We start from the raw sequence: 22,288 nt of genomic DNA, 5'->3' as shown, positions 1-22,288 counted from the left end.
TCGCCACAAATCCTATTCATGCATTCATTATCTGCTCATATCACCTGCTGTTTCCCTTGTATCCCATTTATTGATAATGTTGATATATTATTTCTTTTTCTTTCAGACCACTGCACGGTAACTAACTTTGGATATAACATGGATTAGATAGAAATTCTTGATCCTGAAGTAAGGATGTGTTATATATCACAACTGCGTACCTCAACTGCAACAGAATGTAGTTTAGTCTGCTTTACTAACAAATTACTCTGTTGTGATTTTTTTTTTAATGAGCCCCAGTGAATTGGAGAGACAGAATCAGTTTCAAACCAATAAGGTAAGTAAAGCTTGCAGTACTTAAATGGTACTTGTACAGTGTAATTATTCAGAGACATTCATTTTAATAAATGGTACTTTAATGAAATAATTAAAATGTTACTAAATAAAATTATAAGTAATTATGAACAATTAATGAGGGTGGGTTGGTGCTTCCTCAAAAGTACAAAAAAATGTTTAGAACCAAATGACCAATTCATATGTATGACCTTGATTGAAAATTAATATAATCCACATAAGTGCTAATTGCTATTGATATGAAAACAGTCCACATTGGTGCTAATTACTATTGATGGAACGGAAATATTGTTGATGACCACTGATACAGAGGTATTTCATTATACAAATGAGACAAACACTCAAGCGAATAAAGCATGTTACCTTTTTTCTTCACATTATACTGTCAGGCACTTTATTTTCCACGTATGCAAAGAAACTGAATACAGTCCAACAATTTTACTTGACTTCTAATTTGACTTTAATGTTCATTGCTGCAAGCTCTGCTATGAAGTATCTGAACACATAAGGAACGGATAGAGTCTCAATAGATTCGCTCTTATTGCACAACAAGCAGAAAGTTTTCCGATGCCGTGTAGATGACCAATGAGGAGGCGGTTTTTCCAGAAGCGGCGACAGCAGGCTGCCGCAATCTATGCAAACTTGCGCCACGGAGCGATCTGAGCAGTTAAACAGCCGGTCGTGAAGCAGAAACGACGTCCCGTGAGCCAGCAAAGCATCCCGTTCCATCTCTCCGAACCGGATTCCTCCCTGCACGTTCCTCCCTCCCAGCGGCTGATTGGTCACTTTATCTCTCGCTCCCGTAGTTCTCACCTGGAACTTGTCAGAGACCATATGACGCAAGCGCTGGTAGTAAACCACCCCGATGAAGATGTCTGCCTCGAGCTCCAAGCCGCTGATGCCGGAGTAGAGCCGCTCTGTTCCGTAGAAGTTGTATCCCGCGGCTTTCAGCATCTCGCCAAAGTGCTCCAACGCAGAGCTTTCCTCTGAGAACTTGAAGGGTGTGGCGTCGTGAGACAGGCCGTGGAGGGACGCAGATTTTCCAGCCATGCTCTCGATAAGCATCCCGATGGTCATTCTGGAGGGGAAGCCATGAGGGTTGAACAGGATGTCCGGGCTCATGCCGCTCTCGGTGAAGGGCATGTCCTCCGTGGGCCACAGGCGGCTCAGGATTCCTTTCTGACCGTGTCTGCTGGCGAACTTGTCACCAATGGTGGGGTTCCTGGGAATGCGGTTTGTGATGCACACGTACTTGAAACGGCCAGTGCCGGTGTCATTGCTGCACACCTTGATATTGTCCACTATGCTGCTCTCCTGGTACCTGAGGAGAAATAGGTGTTCAGAAATCAATGCTGCAGGGATGTATTTTTTGTAGGCCAAAACCCAGAAATGAGGTTAATATTTGAGTACTTCAGGTTCTATTGTCCTTAAGTCAATGGGTTTTTTAATTGGTTTTTGATTAAATGCCTGAAATAAGGTCAGTGGTAAACACAAGATCAAGATATTCTCACAATTTATTCTACGACCAAAAAAAAAAAGAAAGAAAAAAGAGAGAAAACAAATCTGCAGGAGTCTTTACATCTGCACTAAACATTATAATACAAACACATCACATAAGTTTGTCTTTAAATTAAAACTCCATTAAAAGGGCATTTTTTGACTAAAGCAAGTAACTAAAGTGATGTCTTACTTGAAAAAGATCACACGACTCTGGCCGGTATTGAGATTGATGTAGCTGTAGTAAGGGTCTCCATACTTCAGCACGGAGCCAATAAATGGCAATCCATCTTCATCCAGTTTGCCCAGTACTTCAGTGTCACCTGACTTTACCCCAAACACAATGCTGTCTTCACCTTTGACCTTTTTGTTCAGATCTATGACATCAGTCTTATAAACAAAACCATGAGCAAAGCCACGCTCCCATGAGGACTTATTGACGATCTGGAGAAAGTTAAAAAGGATGAACAATATTAACAAATGCAGAAGAACGTTTCGGAATGTACGAATGGGAAACTATGCTTACCATAGCATCTTCCATATCGTAGCCAGAGTAAGAAATGACAGCCACTACTGCGTTTGTGCCAATAGGGTAATTGTCCATGTTGTAGTGGTCGTACATCGCGGGTCTGACCAGAGGACTCTGGGGGGTCTGCAGACGGTACAGTTTATTGTCGGATCGTTCCCGGTACGCATGCAGTGGGAAGCCCATGGTCTGTTTACCTAAGACAGGATGATGTCAAGTAAGTTGCAGCTCATAGTTCATTTGTTTTATGATATTTGTAGACATGTAGTTATTTAGATATAATCCATCAAAAACACAAAGGAAGTGAGGAAGTCTTACTCATCTGGCACTGGTACATGTTTCTGGGGCTCTGGTTGTGATCAGAGTAAGGGATGAATTCTGCAACCACGCTCAACATGCTGTGAGGAAACAGCTCTTGATGTGTGGTCACTCCCTCCTCTAACTCTTCCTCAAAGATGCCCACATTCAGGTACGCCTGGAAACAGAAATGAGTGATGAACACTGCCAGCCCACTTTTCTTTTCTTTTTTTGTGCCTTTGGTTCCAGAAGTATTTTTCCCATGGGGATTTTAAAAGAGTCTTTGTTATAGTTATCAGCGAAAAAACAAACCATCCAGCTACGGGGAAAATCACAACATTAAAAACGTTGATTTGAAGCAAAAAAAAAAATCATTCAAAATTGGGAAAAGGTGAAAGACAGTGTACTTAACTGCTTTAGTGAGGGAAAGAACTACAACCCTTTACACAATGCGAGTAAATCACTTGCATAGGCGACCAAATTTCATGATAGATGACAAAAAATTGTCTTTAATTAGCCAATGGCTAGTGAATTGCACGATTTCAGTCATCTGTGTTTGAGTTAGAGGCAAAAAAATAAGTTTAGCTCAGATATTATTTCATTGCCTGCTGAGCTTTACTTTGCTCGGTTGAGAGCCCCCTCTGTCGCTTTCCCTCACACTTACTGTGAGAGAAAGAAAGAGGCTTACACGTGAACAACTGACACGCTAGATCTAAATGCAGGTCTCGATATTAAAGTGTGTATGTCAGGTTAAATTTTTTTTTTAGATATATTAAATAAGGTTTAGATGTCTGAGTGAAAATGTAATTATCATTAAAATTATTACTGTAACTGCCCTACAATAAGCTTTATAGCCATTTCTGTCAAGATCATATTTTTAAAACGCAGCTGAGCTGTGACGTCATACAAGGGAGACGTGCCAACAAAGTTCTATTCAAGTATGGAGAGTTTTGAGTCTGAGGAGATGCAAAATCCCCCTCAAACCTATACGATGGCCCACAGCCATACAATTTTGAGCCTCCCAGGCGGGAGACTGATGAGGAGCCAAACAGAAATGTAAATAATTCATATCGAAGAAACAAATATCTGGTGTGAAGAAGAACCAGTGGATAGTTGGTCAGGTGTCTGGTAAGTATAGGCGTAACGGTATGTATTCGTATTGAACCGAAACGGTACGGGTGTCACGGTTCAGTGCATGAATATACACGGAGAATACACAGTATATAAAATAAAAAAAAATTAACTCGCGTGCAAATTAATTAATGCGGAACTACTGTTAGATACGCGGGTTATTTAGGGACACCTAATCTGTAGCTCCGCCTTAGCTCTGAAGCTCCGTGGCTATAATGAACAGGCTGCGATCGATGTCAATATTGCAATGCTGGAATATGTTGGTTGGTTGGTGTGTGTGTGTGTGTGTGTGTGTGTGAGAGAGAGAGAGGGAGAGAGAGGGGCGCGATCGACGTGCTTCTACTACAGTAGCATACACCGTAGGCACCTAAATCCCATTTTATAACTCATGAGATCTCCAACCGCGTAGTCCTTCTCAGTGAAATGGGCGCTGCAAATGACCGAAGTCTTGGATACGGAAGCAGCACTGAAGTCGGCGCGTTTGCTCCGAATAAAGTTGACCCAGGCACAGAACACAGTGGACTCTGTGACCGGTTTTAACGGTGTTTTTGCACCCAGCACAAACGCAGTAATTCACCATCGTGAAAATACGCCTGCGTATACTAACGACCTAACTTAAATAACTAACTAAATAACTAAATAAATGTCCTAATCACTAATTCTCTCGCTCTATCACTCGTGCAATTATCAACACAGCTCAGCGAGCTGGGGAGACGTCTCCCTGTTATGACGTCAAACGATTCGTTTGGAATGAGGAGCAGTTTTAAGGGAGGACTGAAAATAACGAACTTTTTCATCTTATATTCTGCCTTTAGGAATCGAAAAACATACAAAACAATACATCAACTTGTCAAACGTGTATTTCCCCTCACTATTTTGTGTTAATCAAAATTAAAAATTTAACCTGACATAGACACTTTAAGGACTGCCCGATGGCCAAGGGTTGACAGTCGGTCACTGTCCCGATTGGGGAGGTGCTTCATCATCATGAAAGTTTATCATTTGCACGTTTTTAAGCCTTGTCAATTTAAACATTCAAGCACCATTTTTTATGTATTTGGGATCATGCTAAATCAGAACAGAGTGAAGGTATATGCCAAGTAAAAAAACAAAACAATCAGAAATGTTCAAAGGAAGTATATAGGACTTCTGCAGGTTGTCAAACCAACCAAATAGGTTTCCACTGATTATCAGTGGTACTTGAGTTTCAACAACTTTTCTAAAACAACTTTCTAACCTGTTCAAAGGTGCCAATAAGCTCCTGTTTGCCCAGGCCAAGGTTTCGGACGGGCCGCACCATGCGACAGGGTGTGGTGAACAGATGGAGGCCTGGGTACAAACTGGCTTTACCCGTCTGAGGAACCAGAATAATCTCAGTCCAGGGTGGCACTTTTTTCTCTCTCAGCACCTGCAGATGACACAAATGTTCAAATCTATATGATAAAACCCGCAGCATAACTTGATCAAGGATAAGAAAACTACATTAAGAAACTAAATAATTTCCCACCTTAAATCTGCGGAGAGATTCGACGACTGAGGGCGCCACTTCTTTTTCCACCCAGCCAATCATGGCCCCGTCCAGTATGACAGGATAACAGTCTGAATAAGGCTGACTGGGGCTACCGTCTACAGCAGTCACACCTGGTGATAGATAAAATAGTTTTAAGAGAATAGACAATCAATATCCCATTTAATTGGAAATTCACTTCACTTCACATTTATTTGTATAGCGCTTTTCACAATACACATCGTTTCAAAGCAGCTTCAAAGAAAATGCATTAGTCCACATTACCATTTAGAGTAATCTGTTATCAGAGGTAACGGTCTAAGTTATGCATTTCAGAAATGTACATACCGGTATATAAAATCACAGTTAGCTAAAAATTTATTAATTTAAACAATGTAATAATTTAAGGCAGAAACAATGAGCTCATTGAAGAAATGAATACTTGTTTATTAACAAATGATTATGACATTTAGAGAAATGTAGCATTGGTACATGTTGATTCAGAGTTTGCGTCATCTGAAGTCTTCGCAAGATATAGGTAGGGCTGCATGAATTGGGGAAAACGATGTAATAGTTTAAAAATTGCAATTCAAATACTTTTTTTAAGCTCCAGGTTTGCTGTGGATGTTAAATAATTACACACAAATATATGTTATATATATATATCTTTTTTTTTTTACAATGATTCTTATCCAACTATCTAAATAAAAATAGACAAAATAAGAAATAATTTACTATAAAAAAAAAATGTAAGCATCATTTTATTTTGTAGTACTGTATTGTAACTAAAATTACAATACAATGATTATGGTCTTAATTCATTTATGTTCAGACTTTAAACCAGTGCTTTTTTTTTAAGTGCAGGGAGACACTAAAACTTCTCTTTTTAGAAGTTTAGAAGTTCTTTGTGAAGGTTGGTACATGTTGTGTTCCAAATTGCATGTTATGCATGACCAAATCTCAGAGCAGATGCAGAGATAATTTTGTGCAGAGCTGCATTTACTGTGAACAGGGCCACTCTGAGACACTGAAAATACTGGATTATAAGCTGCACGCTTGTAAAAGCAGTGCCACGCCTCACTCTGAAACATGCAGCGCATTTATTTATTTAATTAAATCACAGTCTTTGCAAATTGGTAATTGCACCAACTATATTGAGATTTTGGTTTTATTTCGACTAACCATGCAGCCGGCCATCCCTAATTATAGGCATTTTGCTAGAGCCAACTTGTTTGACAATGATCAGATGTTATTTACCCAGAGAGCAGAGCAGGGCAGGCAGGGTGGTTGTGGGATGCACCTCTGCCACAATCTCACATTGAGCCGTCAGGTGGTTCATGAGGCCGCACGGTTCTCCGTCAGGAGTGTGTACCGGACACAGGAAACCCCAAGACTCTGGCAGCAGCTTCCGCACACTTGTGGTCCTCATCTTAGCGAAGGCGGCTCCTCTGTGCACACAGCGAAAATGAGACAGGTAACGGATGTAGTTCAGCTTATCCGCCACGACACACAGTCCGGTGTTCTGCAGCATGCCCAGACCTGGGGTTAAAAAGACAAATGGTATCTATTGATGCACATGGAAAGCCTGTGACCGCACATCAGTTCTGTGACTTCAATCTGTAGTAATGTGGCAAGTTACAATACCAGTTTCATACCTGTCTTGGACTGGAGGTTTCCTGTGGCTAACATATACTCAAAGGCACTAGTGAGATCTGTAGCCATGTTGAAGACTTTGGTTAAACTATTTGTGGTCAGCTCTCCCAGTCTTTCACTTTTCTTTTCCAAGACCCTTTTAAACGACACCAGCCAGCCTGCCATTTTCTCCTAAGGAACATTCAGAACAGTGTTAGGAAGTTTTTTTTTTTTGTAATGTACTGCAGGTTGCACTTGCAGCTATACACACTGTGGTAGTCTTTTGGCTTTTATTCAGTTAAGGCCAATTTCACACCAGATGACAGAAAGCAATAGAATGTGTATTAGACTGATTTCAACCCCAAACATTTGAATGGTAGCGTTTATGAAAGGAGCATTGACCAGGGATGGCGAAAACTAAAACAATTCTTGACCGACCACCGAGCCTCATTAGCCGGTTGAAACCGGTTAACCGATTAGTTTAAAATATGCTACGCTATTTGAAATAACAGCCATTTCGAGCCGCGCCTGCAATTTCGCAACTCTGTCGCATCTCTCCGCCGCTCTGCCTCCCGCTCACACACACACACACACACACACGGCGCCGCCCTTCCACTCACGTCACTTTTTTAAAATCCCCAACAGCGCGAAACATGAGTCCCGCAAACGCGGCGCAGAGGAGCTTGTATGTAATCGGAGGACAAATGGCTCCTTAGTTTCTAAATGGTTTGGGTACAAGGTGATCACGTTGAAAATAAAGGTGTTTGTCTAGCGTTAGAAGCTCATTTGAAACATTGCCACGGCTCATTTAAGAAAATGACAGCTCCAAACCGAAGAGACGCCGCTTTAGTTTGAGGTAACGTTAGTGCTAACAATAATAAAGAAAGATGATGATCATCATCACCTTATCTGTTACCACTGAAATGTATTTGTAATGTATTTTCATATTTAAGCACTGTATCACACAAGTTGCAACTTACGTTACATCCGTGTCATTCTGTTTGGTGAAATGGTCCCACACACTACTATTTTCTGCACGCTTCCTCCTGTCGTCTGCCCTGGCTCTAACCTCGAGTGTGTTAGCCTGTAGCCTTTACTTTCTGCAAACCTTGTGAGCGCGCGAACCCAAACGCTGTGACCTCGCGCCGAATGTTTTGTAGCAACATTGACAGCTGCTTTTCAAATTAATGAATCGTGATTCTCTAATACACTTCATTCGTTGTCTGAACAGACAAGAGAGCTGTCTCTTTCCAACATTCCTCACAGCAAGTTACACACACACGTAATATGACACCCAACGTCTCCAGAGAGGAACACACACACACACAAGAGACTTTTCTTCAAACGAATCATATTTAAAACATTACCAAATGCATTCTGTGTTGCCATTTATATGTCATGACAGGTTTTGGGATTTAATGTAAGTTTTAATGTGTACTAATCAAACTCTAAAGGCTTCTAATCTGTATATTTTATGTAACTCTGTATCCCTATAATCTAAATCGGAAGTGTTTGATGTCTCTGTAATTCTCTAAATCTAACGGAGTTGAATCTCGATAATAGACTGTAATGGTATGATTATTACTTTTATTTCTTTATCTCAGTCTTTTGTTTAATTTTCAAATTCCACTTTGTTCGCTTCCACCTACGAGTCAAACGAACGAAGCCTGAATTCCTTCAGTAACATATCACTTCCAAAAGAGGCCTTCTTCAAAGCTCCTGCGGAAAAAACGTGCTCTGGCAACGAGCACGCGCCCTGCTCCGAGGCTTCACGAGAGAACGCGCCTCAACCCGAGAGCACGCACCCTGTCCGAGCCTCCACGAGAGAACGCGCCTCAGCACGAGAACGCGCGCTCCTCTCAGACTCACACAAAGAACTTTTGCAAGTATCCACTCTAACGAGTTTTAATGTTTTAAGGTTCGATGCACTTTGATGGCTCTCAAGGTTTCTGTGATGTTGTTGTTATAGTCACTCGTGACCATTCTCTCTCCCCCTCTCTCTCTCCCGCACTCAAATCGAGCGCGCGCCCCTGACCTCGCTCTCACATTCTCTCTCTATCTCTCTCGCTCCCTCTCTCTCTGTTCCGCATTCAAATCGAGCGCGCACCCCTGCCCTCGATCTCATTCGCTCTCTCTCTTATTCTCTCTTTCGCACGACCAAAACCTCCGCAAAGCGCTCCCCGCGCGTGCGAGGTGTGCGTTTCTGCTCTAAATAGCACCAACCCCCTCAGAACTTTATCTCTCTCACCTTCTCTCTCTCATCTGTAATTCGTTGTCTTGTTTGTTCACATGTAAGATATGTACAAACATTTAATCAGTATGTGTAGTACTTATATTCTGTAGTTGTGCATTTATTAAAACAATATATTCAACTGTTTCCGTGAAAATGCTTGTGAAACGAGTCAATGAGATCTAAAGATCCAAGAGCTGCCAGAGCTCTTATTATTTACTAGTTTTAATTTTATAAACACAGGAAAATTAATGTTCCCGGCCGGAAGTTAATGTTTCTGGGAGTTTATAAGGAGATGGCTTTACTGAGAGATTGATGGATTGATCTTTGATGGTTCTTGCAGGACAAACACCTATTTGATCATTACATGAATTTCCCTTAAAGGTTATCTCATAATCGAAATTAAATAAGATTATTGATATATGAATGAGGAATTATAAGACGTTGTGAGCGATTATTCATATGTTCATATAATCTATACATTTTCAATTTCGATAATTTAATGTAACTGTAATATGCAAAATATTAATCATATTCATGATTGGTTATTAAAATTCCCTATGGATCATTTGAGTTAATTCATACGGACCCAGAGTCCGAAGCATAAGGTCTACAGTTTTTATTGGTTTATTAAGTACAAACGGGCGAGTTATGAAAAATTGAGTGAGAGGGATTTGTTCACTTCACACAAAAAGATCTTGGAATGAGACGGCTAACTGTAGTAGCGTTTAGTCCACTGTCTATAATAGACTAATTTAGAGATCACTTTTCTTTTTTTTAACCGACTACCAACAACTTTGATCGGTTAACGTTGATGGGGTCAACCATCGGTCAAACGGTCATCGGTTAACATCCCTAGCATTGACATGAGTGTGCAAGAAAGACACGTGAACAGATGATAAAGGTGATCTTACTTTCATGAACATGAGGTAGAGCTGGCCTGGTGTGAGAACTTCCTGAAACATCAGACTGTCAGGGTTCTCCTCCATACACTCTTGATTGGCAAAGCTGAAGAGCTTCCGTGTCATCATGCACAACACGTAGAACTTCTCCACATTTGACTTTAGGTGAATACACATACATTCACTGCAAACAGAAGAATAACACTGTAAAAATGCCACATTTGATGGAATTTGTTGATGACGTGTATAAATATTGAAATTCAATTATTATGTTTTGCCATATCACGCAGCTCTACTTCCAACAGATCTCACATAAAAAAAAAAAATGGCAATATCTAAATTAACTGATATTATTAAAGTCAAAAATATTATTTAACAATCACCCAACCCATAAACATCAACAAAATGGCAAAAAAAAAGAAAAAAGGTTCTGTAACACCTAGGACTTACTCTAACAGGAACTGAGCACACTGCTCGTGAGTGAACCACTCTGGGAGGTCGAGTTTGACCCGGAAACGCTCGCCCAGGTAACTGAGCACCTTGGATTTAGTTGTGCAGCCCTGGTCCATGACCATACGCAGAATTTCTGAAATACAGCTCTTAAAGAAAGAGTTCTCCTCTCGACCTTTAATCAGCTCCTGGTAGATCTGGTAATCTGAGAAATCCACTAGAGCCTTTTGGGGTTAAAGGAAAAGCATTTGAAACATTAAATTCAAAAGTGATTATGCACCTGCACCAGTACCTAAATATTATAAATCTGATTCTGATTGATCAGTCGAGCTGGTCAAATATGTTTGTATAATGACTTCTAAACTTTGTTAAGCGGCAGAACCACTATACTTTTTGGTCCAGTGACTGACATTTATACATACAAATATGAAGACCAGAAACACAAGCTATGGTAATAAGCAGGCAGCGTTTCAAAGTTCAAGTTGTGAACTGCAAATTTGTATTACAAAGAGTAGACGCAACCAACAGAAGATCGGTACATTTGAGGGGGTAGTTACATTTACCTCACCTAAATGTATGCTCACTTTGGTTTTGTGTTTTTACAATGGAGTAATTTTGATGTGTATGGGTTTACACACAGCACAAGAAAGCTTGATTTAAACCTTGAATATAATTTACAAAAAAGACAAGTAAACGAGAACAGAAGGCAGAAAATTACTTAATCCAATAATATGTGTGGATTAATTTGTGTATTCAACCAACAAGCTAATTTATACATTTTTGTGTGAATTTCCCACCTGCAAAATATTCAAGGCCTCATTGACGCATCTTAAAATGTATCAGGGCCATTGTTTTGTCTCAAGAGACACACCAGTAATGTTTTTTTAAGGCACGTTTATAAAAGCTACTTAAAGGAGAACTCCGGTCAATTTTAACATTGAGCTCAATTTTTAGTAAATTTGGAGTGCTGTCAATACAGAGAACAACGACAAAAATTGGTGTTCCCTACACCGTGTTATCCTCTTTTTAAAATTTGCACCCTATTGACTTGAATGGGGTTTAATTTTAAACCTGCTTTTATTTCTCTTATCATCCTTGATGTGCCATACAAGTGCCCAGCCATGTTGAGTGATTCCTTCAGAGTGAACACGAGTGAATCTGACTGCAGTAGATGTGAAAGATATGAATAAAAATGATGTTTTATCAGCCAGCGCAAATACCTGTATTTACTTCCTGTTTTCGGTCGAAGTCCAAAGTAGTCGATTGTCGAGTTCACGCGCATAGGTTTAGTTACCTATGATCACGCGCGCGAACTCGACAATCGACTACTTTGGACTCCGACCGAAAACAGGAACTAAATACAGGTATTTGCGCTGGCTGATATAACATAATTTGTATTAATATCTTTCACATCTACTGCAGTCAGATTCACTCGTGTTCACTCTGAAGGAATCACTCAACATGGCTGGGCACTTGTATGACACATCAAGGATGATAAGAGAAATAAAAGCAGGTTTAAAATTAAACCCCATTCAAGTCAATAGGGTGCAAATTTTAAAAAGAGGATAACACGGTGTAGGCAACACCAATTTTTGTCGTTGTTCTCTGTATTGACAGCTCTCCAAATTTACTAAAAATTGAGCTCAATGTTAAAATTGACCGGAGTTCTCCTTTAATGCACTAATTTACCTAAGGCCTTATCCTGGCTTAATCCAAGCCCTGTCTGTGAAATCAGGTCATTTAATACTAAAATAAACATGGTAATAAGTAGGGAAGTGTCAACTGGTCATTATCACAAAAGAAACACCTTTGTGATGATTTGGACAGTTTATAAAAAAATTAAAATGTTATTTTACCTTCAGAGCAAAGCCTAAGGGAAGAAAGAACAGCTCTTTCTGGTAAATGAAATTCACCATCACTGTTCCATTTTCCAGGTAGTGTAGATTCATATTAATGGCTGTGTGTTCGTCCTTTACACAGTGCATTGAAATACCTGCACACAGTTAATACCAAAGTCAATCAGTGTATTTAATAAATCCTATTTCAATTATTCATTCTGGAAAAGAAGAGAGCACTCACCGTACTGAGTGTAGCCCTGTCCTCTGCTCTTAAACTTTGTTCTTGATATAGCGATGGGATAGTTCCTCCTCGGCATGATCAGAAGACGAATCACCTTCTCTATGCCATTCACCACAAAATAACCACCCATTTCCTACCGGTACAACAAGACTTAAGTGTTATTTTATCCAAAAGACAGTATGATGGTGGCGTTACATGCAGTTCTGTGACGTGTGATTTATACCTCAGCTTCTTCGTGATGCTCGATGAGTTCTTTGGGTGACAGACCATGAAGGTTGCAGAGTTTCGATTTGACCATGATCGGCACCTGTCCCATAGACTGTTTGATGATTCCTTTGGGAACGCCATCAATAGACCAGCTCACGTCAGCCTGTGAAAACACAAAACACTGACATCAGTGGTCGTCAACTGGCTTGGCTCCAGGACCCAGACTGGATATCAAGAGCAGTGACCTAACTAGTTGAACGTCTGATGTGTAAGGCACACAAAATGGGAAACACTTCAGGAGCTTCAAAGTCTTCATCTGATTGGTTGAATTCTACAGGATTTCCAGGATTTAACGGTCCACCTGGAAGCAAAGCCGTTGTGATGCCAAACCCCATCATGACATGGATTTAGTTACTATGATTACCACGTAAAAGTGACGCACTACATGTAAATTACATTCTCTGTTGTATTTTCCTGTCAAAATTTCACTTCAAGTTTATTTGAATTATTCAGCCTTTGAGAACAAGCAGAATCCACTGTCTGTTTCTCTTGTAGTGGGCGGAACTAATGCGCAAACGTCCATCTCATTGGCTAGCGCTCGCCTATTACTGTCCCCGTTCAGATTTCAGCAAATGAGGGTGAATGATAATGTGATTAATATTCATTAACCCAGCAACTCATCAATCCTTATGCGTTTTATACTGTTATTAGTAGTCGAATTAGTAGCAGTAGTATTCTCTTATCAGTATTATTGTTGGGGTTTTTTCTAACAGAAACACTGACCAACAATGTCTCAAGCACCACACCCTGGCCTAAGTTCTGTTAAAATGACAAATATGCATTCATAATGGTTACCAGACCTTGGTTCTAATAACTTAAGTTCTATAATTAAAAAAAAATATTGATTGACTGATGTAAAATAAGTACTTTCGGAACAAATTAAATATGAATGTATCTTAATGTAAAAATATGTGCCCTTTAACAAAGATAAGCTGTTTTGGTGGAATGATCCATATATATATATATATATATATATATATATATATATATATATATATATAAAATTTACTAGACAATGGTGATATTGCCAAGGTGTGCATAGAGGCTTGAATAATGACCCAAATGTCGAAACCACATACTGTACTCTCTCGTGCGCACGCATGTGAGAGAAACAGCTAAGTGACAGCAAGCGTTGCGCACTCACACCAGAGTTTATTGCTACGTCAAACACTCTGCGTATCCACTGAGTTGAATTGAAATAGTACAATTGACTGAGAGCAAAATTCTCAAGCACTCAGTCAGTGTTCAAGGTGAGTGAAAATACACGTGCTAAACTTATACCGCACTTAGCGTCTAAATCAAACACTAATGATAGACATTATTTAGACGCCTAGTAGCATGACAATTTAGTCACATATGCGCATATTAACTTGCATTGTAGAGGGTTGCTTCTTTAATTGCGGTGGCAAATGGTTCCTCTAATTTGAAAAAGTGAAAATAAACTTTAAAAAACTATTTATTCAGTAGGGTGAAAAATATTAGTTTTTTTATGCATATTTAATCGAGTTTATAAGAAATCTGCATATTATTGTATGCAGATTTAGATTTGTTATATTTTAAGAAAAACTTGTGTCCCTCAACTTCACATCCCAGACAGCAACAGGTGGTACACATGGATTTCACACGTAACAGATGTGGATCGACAATATGTAGCTGTCTGGGATCTTGGGTGTTACAGTAATGAATGGAGAGGAAAAAAAAACTTGGTAAAAAAAAAAGGGGCCAAGACAAAAAATTTAACACTTCTCTTATATATATATATATTTATATATAACGCAATCCCATGTTAACGGCGTCAATTTTTTTATCGCGAGATTAACGCCTAGCAAACTTTGTAAAATTTTTTAGAAGCGGAGCGCCGAGCCGCGTCTAGGACAACTCGTTTCGCACATCGGACACGCACTTTCTCAGTTTATGGCCAGCAATAAAAACGCAGAATGGCGCCGCCGGTGTGTGTACACTCATAGACAATAATGTGTTCGAATTTTAAATACGCGGCGCTGCGCTTCTCGTCCGGTGTGCGACCCCCTTTAACGTTACGTTTTGAGTGGATGAATGATGAGCGCGAGACGCCGAAATAGATGCCAATAAGATTCTGAATGGAAAGTTTACTTTTAAAAAGATGCCAAATGGTTTAGTTGACAAGACCAAAGTTATCTGTGTGTTGTGTCGTTGTGAACGGAGCAATCATCGCAGCACATCCAGTCGGAAAAACCACTTGATGGTCAAGCACACACACAGCTTATGCGTCTCTACGGCCACTCGTCAACATCAGTAACGTTACCTCGTCAGTATTTCTTTCACCCTTTTATTAATGGACAATGTTACATTGTGTGAGAGATTATTTGCTCCAAGTGATAATGTTAGTGTGAAATTGAACACAGTATATGCCAATGCAGTTTTCAATAAAAAACATTTGCACAAAGCAAGCCGATCCACTTTTCCATGTTGATAAGAGCATTAAAATGAGAAAAAATAATGGAACAAAAAGAAATCAAGAGACATTTAGAATAGATAAAAATGTGCGATTAATCGCGAGTTAACTATGACATTAATGCGATTAATCGCGATTAAATATTTTAATCGTTTGACAGCCCTAATATATATATATATATATATATATATATATATATATAAACGATAAATATTAGGGGTGTATCAATACCTTCATGTCACGATTCAATACATACCGGTATCAAGATACTGACCATACTGAATGATAGTATTGCGATACTTCAAGGCATATGATAAAAGGTTAACAAAAAATGTACCGTTCATTAAAATTCTATATTTGATATTACATTGTGGGTGTAAATTAATAGGTTTGGACTTGATGCTGGTAACAAAATGCACAGGACAATGGTGACACCAGAATAAAAATATTCATGATTCTGAAGCTGAAAATACAGAATTATTTTAGACGAATATGCTCTCTGTCACTGACTAGATACATTTAAAATAACGTAGGCCACTTTTTTAAATATTCCCCTATTGCATTACATTATATTCAACATTATATAGTAGTTTAATGTAGTAACTTACTCACACTAAAACTATGAAAACTAATTTGTATATACTCTACACATACATAACTTAGTTGCATTGCGATATGTGACACGATATATTTTAGCACACACACACACACACACACACACACACACACACACACACACACACAGTTATGCCAATATGACAATCAATTCACCATATTTATATACTCATATATATTCAATCAATCAATCCTCAGGCTTACCACTAGCTTCCCCCTGTATGTACAGCGCCTGCCTCTGCACTCGGCAGGGAACATCCGCAGATCTCGGCTGATTCCTCCTTTAGGAACCGCTGGCGTTTGAATGATGGCCTCCACAAAAGACAGACTGACCCTGTTTCCCTTGTACAAGAACTCCAAAGGAGGAATGGCCTAAACACAAACATATTTTACCTGTATAGCCAGCACTTGCATGTCTATAGAGCATATATGCATGAAGCATGTGTCTGCACCTCACCTCCACAACCCGGCATAATCCATCAGTAACTGCCTGATCAAATGACTCAATGTGCGCCTTCACCAGCTCCTGCACGGGAACGTGCTGTTTGTCTTTCGGGACACCGAACCCTGCCTCTGTCAAATTCTTTAAACTCGGTTCGGACTTTAGATTACACCACTTGGACAGATCCATATTGCTGCGCACACACGTGTGTTTGTCAACGTGATCCCAGTCGGCAGTAGAGAGCATAACTTCCTGCTACACAACTTCAAAATAAGAGTACTTTCTCATATATATTTCTCCCTGTATACCATTTTAATCGTCTGAACCTAATAATTCTTACGATTGCATTCATTTATTTTCCCACATTTAGACCATGATTTAGGATTACTTATTCCTTAAAACTCCTTCTCTTTCAAATGCAGTAACTGTTACACACCATCAAACAAATGTGTTTTGTTTCCTTATAATGTGTAATGTGTTATTAAGAGTATTTTATAATAAATGGTTTAACCATAAATGTGATATTATAAATTATGCTTTCTGTCTTTTCAGAGCTTGGCTTTTGAAACTATCAATTTTCATTCTATGAAAATACTGTCATTATTTTATATAGAAAACAAAAGAAAACGTAATAGAAAATTAGTTGAAATCATTTCCTTTAATTAAATCACTAAGTAATACATAATACACATTAAAGTCACAGATACTTTTGTTTTGGACTGAGGGCTCGTTTTGGCGTGTAATGATCACCCTTCACCGTACACATGCTCGAACTGAAGGGGATGTCAATGTAAAAGTCCCACTTGTGCGCAGTAACTCGCATTTTGCGTAAATACAGCGCTCAGTTAAACATATTGAACTCTCCACTTGGCCTTGAGGACGATTGAAGATCTTTAAATTATGAGCAAACAATAATATAAAATAATACGAACAGTACTAATTAAACATGAGCGCGTCAATCTCCTCCCATAAAGGTAAAGATCCTATTGAAGATGTTATATAAAGGTGTTCAGAAGTGTTGTAGAAATGTGCTATTTTGCTCATGCTGTGTGTGCTTGTTTGTTCGGAATTTAGCAGTAAAGATACTAATGGAATAAACGTACATTTTCAAGATGTGATTCACAAACACTTTCTGAAGTTGTTTAAATGAGCGTCTCTGGATGTAACGTTATCTGTGTTTGCTTTTGCTAGCTGTGTAGTTGAGAATCTAATAAAATATCTCTGTTCGTATCTGCTTTCTATAAATTGAATATTGTTTCAATTTGACTAACATGGATATGGTTACTATGAGCATTTAATACAGATTCAACGTAATGTTTCAAGTAGATTTGTCATTGTGATGTTATTGGAGTCACAGCACAACACAATCTTTAGTAGTCATTTTATGTAAGTTTAAGTAACATTATTAATAGTTTTATTGGACTAAAAGGCTTGTTGAATCTGTGTGGGGTGGGGGGGTGCGGGGGAAATGTTATAGCCTACAGTACATTTTATATGATTAATGTAAGTAGCAATATTAATGTATTAATTATATTATTTGTAAGTATTTTAAAATTTGTTCATTCTTTATGCAAGCATTTAATCCCAGTTGAACGTCTGTATGGTAAGATCTCTTAATTCTGTCCTCTTCTAGCTGAGATCATCACTGCAGTGTCTGTGACGTTTGGAGCTGCCGCAGTGGGAATCCTCATCTACCAAACATTTTTCAACAAAACCAAATGTGTGAAGCCTAAAGTGAACCTTGATCTGCAAAAAGACAACCCCAAAGTGGTGCATGCGTTTGACATCGAGGACCTGGGCGACAAAGCCGTGTACTGTCGGTGCTGGAGATCTAAAAAGGTGAGAAAGAACTGAAGTAAAACGAATGACAAACTGACAAACTTTGAACCATTGACTGTCAAAATAGAGAAACTCTAGAATCAGAAAGGTGAGTGTTGATGTTCTGCCCATTTTCCAACACAAGTTCCTCCTGGAAACTTAAATTAAATGTCTCTTACAGATGCCACCTGACACCAACTTTCATGAAATCGGGAGAAATGTTTATTATGTACATATATGTACAGTATATATGGGTGTGATTGATTCAAGGAGGTGTTTATCTTGAACCTGTCTGTTAGCATTCCCATTTCGATTATGCGGGGGTGGGTCCAACTGCCATTCCCCTCCACCTGCAACAGGTCACTTGCAAACTGTCATGATCTGAGTACTGTTAGGCCTCTTTTTACAGGTAACAGAAGACATTTGGCATTATCAGGACCCACAAATATTCCCCTATTGCATTATTATACATTCTATTCAACATTATATATAGTAGTTTAATGTAGTACTGACACTAAAACTGAAAACTTGATTTTTTTTTTCTTGCACAGTAATTTTTATTTTGGGTGAACTATACACAATGAATATTGTCACTATCCACCATACATATTGTTGCATTTTTGTATTGCGATATATTGTGACACGATATGTTGTTACACCCCTAGTCGCTTCACCTCCATTCACAAATCCTCTCTCATGGGATAGTAAAGTGTCCAGAATCAGTAAAGTGACTTCAGAATCTCGCCAGAAGTAGTAGTATACTATGTATTCGGACATACTACTATTTTGGCGTACCGTTTTTCGCATAGGTACTATATAGGGAAGTATTCGATTTCGGATGCAGCATCGCATTGGCCAGTCAGGCCTGAAATATAAGCTTTTTTATGTTATATGAGCATAAGAAACAACATTTATGAGACAGTTGTTGTCAGATGAAATTGTATTAAGCTTGGTGAACAGCTTTGGAGAATTTGATGTTTCACCATTTAAAGAGACAGGAGCTGCACTTGTATGAAAATGTAAAAATGGCTGCACCCTGAAAGGGACTTTGATGGGGAACAGCGGTTATGATTGCACATTTTACAAGATAAGAGATTTGTCAATGATGCTCAGGTACTGTTGCGCACTAAATCCTCTGCCATCGTCTTATCGGTTATCTCACTTTTAGTTTATAATTGACCGTTCGCAAAGACCCGCCCCCCTTAGTTACTGTCGCTATGTCCGACAAGATACCCCACTCTCACGCCACACCATGTTCTCACACAGTGAAAAATACATTGCGGAGCAGAGAGGACACTGCCAACACGCTGACAGACAGACCAGGTTACTTTTCGGTTACTTTTGATATTAAACAAAGTGTCACCTTTCAAATTTGGTAATTTTTAAAAAGAAATTTAAACAATAAATATAATTTTGTGGCTCTTTAATGTGTCGTGACAGATCGCTGTAGAGCATCAGTTAAAGCTGCTTGTGATCCGATCATCTCTTCCCTCTAGTTCAGTGGTTCTCAACTCCAGTCCTCAGGACCCGCTGCTCTGCACATTTTGTATGTCTCTCATATCTGACACACTCAGTTCAGTTCATGGAGTCTCTTCTAACGAGCTGATGATGTGATTCAGGTGTGTTTAATAAGGGAGACATACAAATTGTGCAGAGCAGTGGTTCCCGAGGACTGGAGGTGAGAACCACTGCTCTACACTCTTAAAAATAAAGGTGACAGGAAGAACCAAAAAGGAGGTTTCACAGCGATGCCATAGAAGAACCTTTATTGGTTCCTCAAATAACTTTTCACTGAAAGGCTCCATGAAGAACCTATTTTTCTTTAGTGCCATAACAAACCTCCTCAAGGGTTCTTTAAAGAACCTATAACAGTTCTTCATGTCACTTTATTAGGTTCTTTGTAGAACCATTTATGAAAAGGTTCTTTATGACACCCATAGTAAACAAACATACAAATAAAATGCAGGAATAAAAATTATTTTATTTTTATGGCCTTCATACATTGTGCCAAATGTATACATTTAATTTCTCAGATGAACAATTCATGAATTAGACGAACATTTCATTTCATGAATCAGACGAACATTTCATTTCATGAATCAGACGAACATTTCATTTCAAGAATCAAGACAAACATTTCATTATACATTTCATGAATCAGACGAACATTTAATTTCATGAATCAGACGAACATTTCATTATACATTTAATTTCAATGAATCAGACGTTTTAATTTAAACCATGAAAACAGTAGAAACACTAATAAACTATAGATCAGCAGAAACCAGACACAAACCACTCTACAATAAACATTACAGGTCTAGAAAAAATATATGCTGTAATCGTGTACTTTGTCGGACAAAATGGCGGATGGCGAAGTATGATTGGTCAGATCACCTGTCAATCAAGCTCCCTGCGAAGGGTCAATTGTAGCTTCTGTTGTCCAACTAAACTAAAAGTTTTTTTTATTTCTATAAGAAAGGCAAGAGACAACAAGAGACGGTGCCGCGGTGGCCAAGTAATGTAATCGGTGTACGGCCTAACACCGCGTAACACCGGTATCAGTGTTCGAATTATACCGTGAGCTTTGGGGGGGGGGGTACAGCTATTTCAACTGGTGACGTCACTTTCCACTTTATTTAGGCTTACACACATGAGAACCACTCATCTATATGCAAAATTCCCTGAATATTAGTGCAGATTCCCTCATGTTAAGCAAAGTTGATTCAGCCACTTTACATTTTTTCGCTGACACCCCAGCGCCTTCGCCCCTACCCGGTACTTACGTTTTGACAGTTGGTGAAGTGATATCAAAGAACACAGTCTGAACGTACCAGAGAAATGGTTCAGCCCAATGGGGAGTGAGGGTTTGAAAATCGTATTTCATTAGATTATTTCCTGAATTGTAAGTATGTGATGGTAATACTGCATTTAAATGCATACAATTTTGGATAGGCTAACATTATATTTGATGAAAAAAAATCAGTACCCACCAAACTGTTATTTTCATCCCTTTTGGAAGGGTCCAAGTCTCATCTAGGGGGGTCGGACCCCCCGGTTATTCGAACTATGACCGGTAACAGGCTAACGCAACAAGCCTAGTGGTGATGGTCACTTTGTCACATGAGCCGTGAGATTCAGTGACTTCAAACTTGTCACAACTCATCTGTAATGAAATTGTTTTCTCTGATCTCTTTCTCTCTACAGTTTCCATACTGTGATGGCGCACATGCGAAACACAATCTGGAAACGGGAGACAACGTTGGTCCTCTGATCATAAAACGCAAGGAGGCCTGAGCGATTCCACTGTTCATGAAAGTCCATTCTCCGCGATAGAGATTATGTGTCTTCGCTTTACATGTGTGGTCGGGGCTGCTGGGATTAAATGTGTGATTATATTATCCCGTGTTTGTGTGTTTAATCATATGTATGCTTGACCGGTTCCAGTGATCTGCTTTCTGGGGTTGTTGTTAAGCAATACATACTATTTTCATATCTATTTTCTCTTTTTATCTACTTAGACTTTATGGGATGACTGATGTACAGATTTCTGACTTAGCCAAAATCTCCTAAACATGTTTATGCGATTGAACACTGGTCAAATGTGGTCTTAGATGCACTACAGATTGAAACTTGAATAAAAACACATTAGTCTGAGTTTGAACTGAATCTTTGTTTGTTTTAAGAGATACATATGAATGTGAAATGTGAAACCAAATGGCCACCTTCTCATTTTCTGTTTGTGTGCGCGTTGCCTGTTGAACTTCACATGATGTGACCTTAAATGATCACTGACATTTATGTATTTAAAGTGACACTCTCGTCTAATCTCTCTATTTTTGAATCAGATGTCACTGAATTTGATAGGTACTGTTTTATGTCATTTAAAAATCTAATTTGGAAGGCTATATTTGCCTCTGCTCGTGGAAAGACTAGATATATTTCTAGCAGAAGAGAAAATGTTACATTAAGCAAGATCATGTTTTGATGAACATTTTCTGTGAAATTCTCTCACTCTCACTCTCTCTCACTCTCTCTCTCTCTCTCTCTCTCTCTCTCTCTCTCTCTCAGAAAAGTACACTGCATAAGTTTGATGTTTAATAAACAACGTCAAACTGACTTTCTGAG

General features: G+C 39.0%; 2 protein-coding genes across 2 annotated transcripts; one reads left to right on the top strand and one right to left on the bottom strand.

The window, feature by feature from the left end:
* Positions 1 to 181: 181 nt before the first annotated feature.
* polr1b (RNA polymerase I subunit B) lies at positions 182 to 16,628 on the bottom strand. The gene is made up of 15 exons (XM_079635326.1): positions 16,358 to 16,628; positions 16,105 to 16,272; positions 12,808 to 12,954; positions 12,585 to 12,717; positions 12,362 to 12,498; positions 10,506 to 10,729; positions 10,068 to 10,239; positions 6,947 to 7,115; positions 6,549 to 6,830; positions 5,292 to 5,425; positions 5,022 to 5,192; positions 2,675 to 2,831; positions 2,357 to 2,553; positions 2,024 to 2,274; positions 182 to 1,654 (listed from the first exon to the last, which is right to left on the bottom strand). Exons 1-15 carry the CDS (start codon positions 16,586 to 16,588, stop codon positions 772 to 774), a joined length of 3,456 nt encoding a protein of 1,151 aa, XP_079491452.1. The 5' UTR covers positions 16,589 to 16,628; the 3' UTR covers positions 182 to 771.
* Positions 16,629 to 17,065: 437 nt separating this feature from the next.
* On the top strand, positions 17,066 to 21,817 carry cisd1 (CDGSH iron sulfur domain 1). The gene is made up of 3 exons (XM_079634510.1): positions 17,066 to 17,316; positions 17,976 to 18,181; positions 21,368 to 21,817. Exons 1-3 carry the CDS (start codon positions 17,289 to 17,291, stop codon positions 21,455 to 21,457), a joined length of 324 nt encoding a protein of 107 aa, XP_079490636.1. The 5' UTR covers positions 17,066 to 17,288; the 3' UTR covers positions 21,458 to 21,817.
* Positions 21,818 to 22,288: the final 471 nt, after the last annotated feature.

This window comes from Phoxinus phoxinus (assembly GCF_949152265.1).
Source record: "Phoxinus phoxinus genome assembly, chromosome: 14".
Lineage (NCBI taxonomy): Eukaryota > Metazoa > Chordata > Actinopteri > Cypriniformes > Leuciscidae > Phoxinus > Phoxinus phoxinus.
The sequence above is the reverse complement of the archived record's forward strand: the minus strand, read 5'-3'. Positions and strand labels throughout refer to the sequence as shown.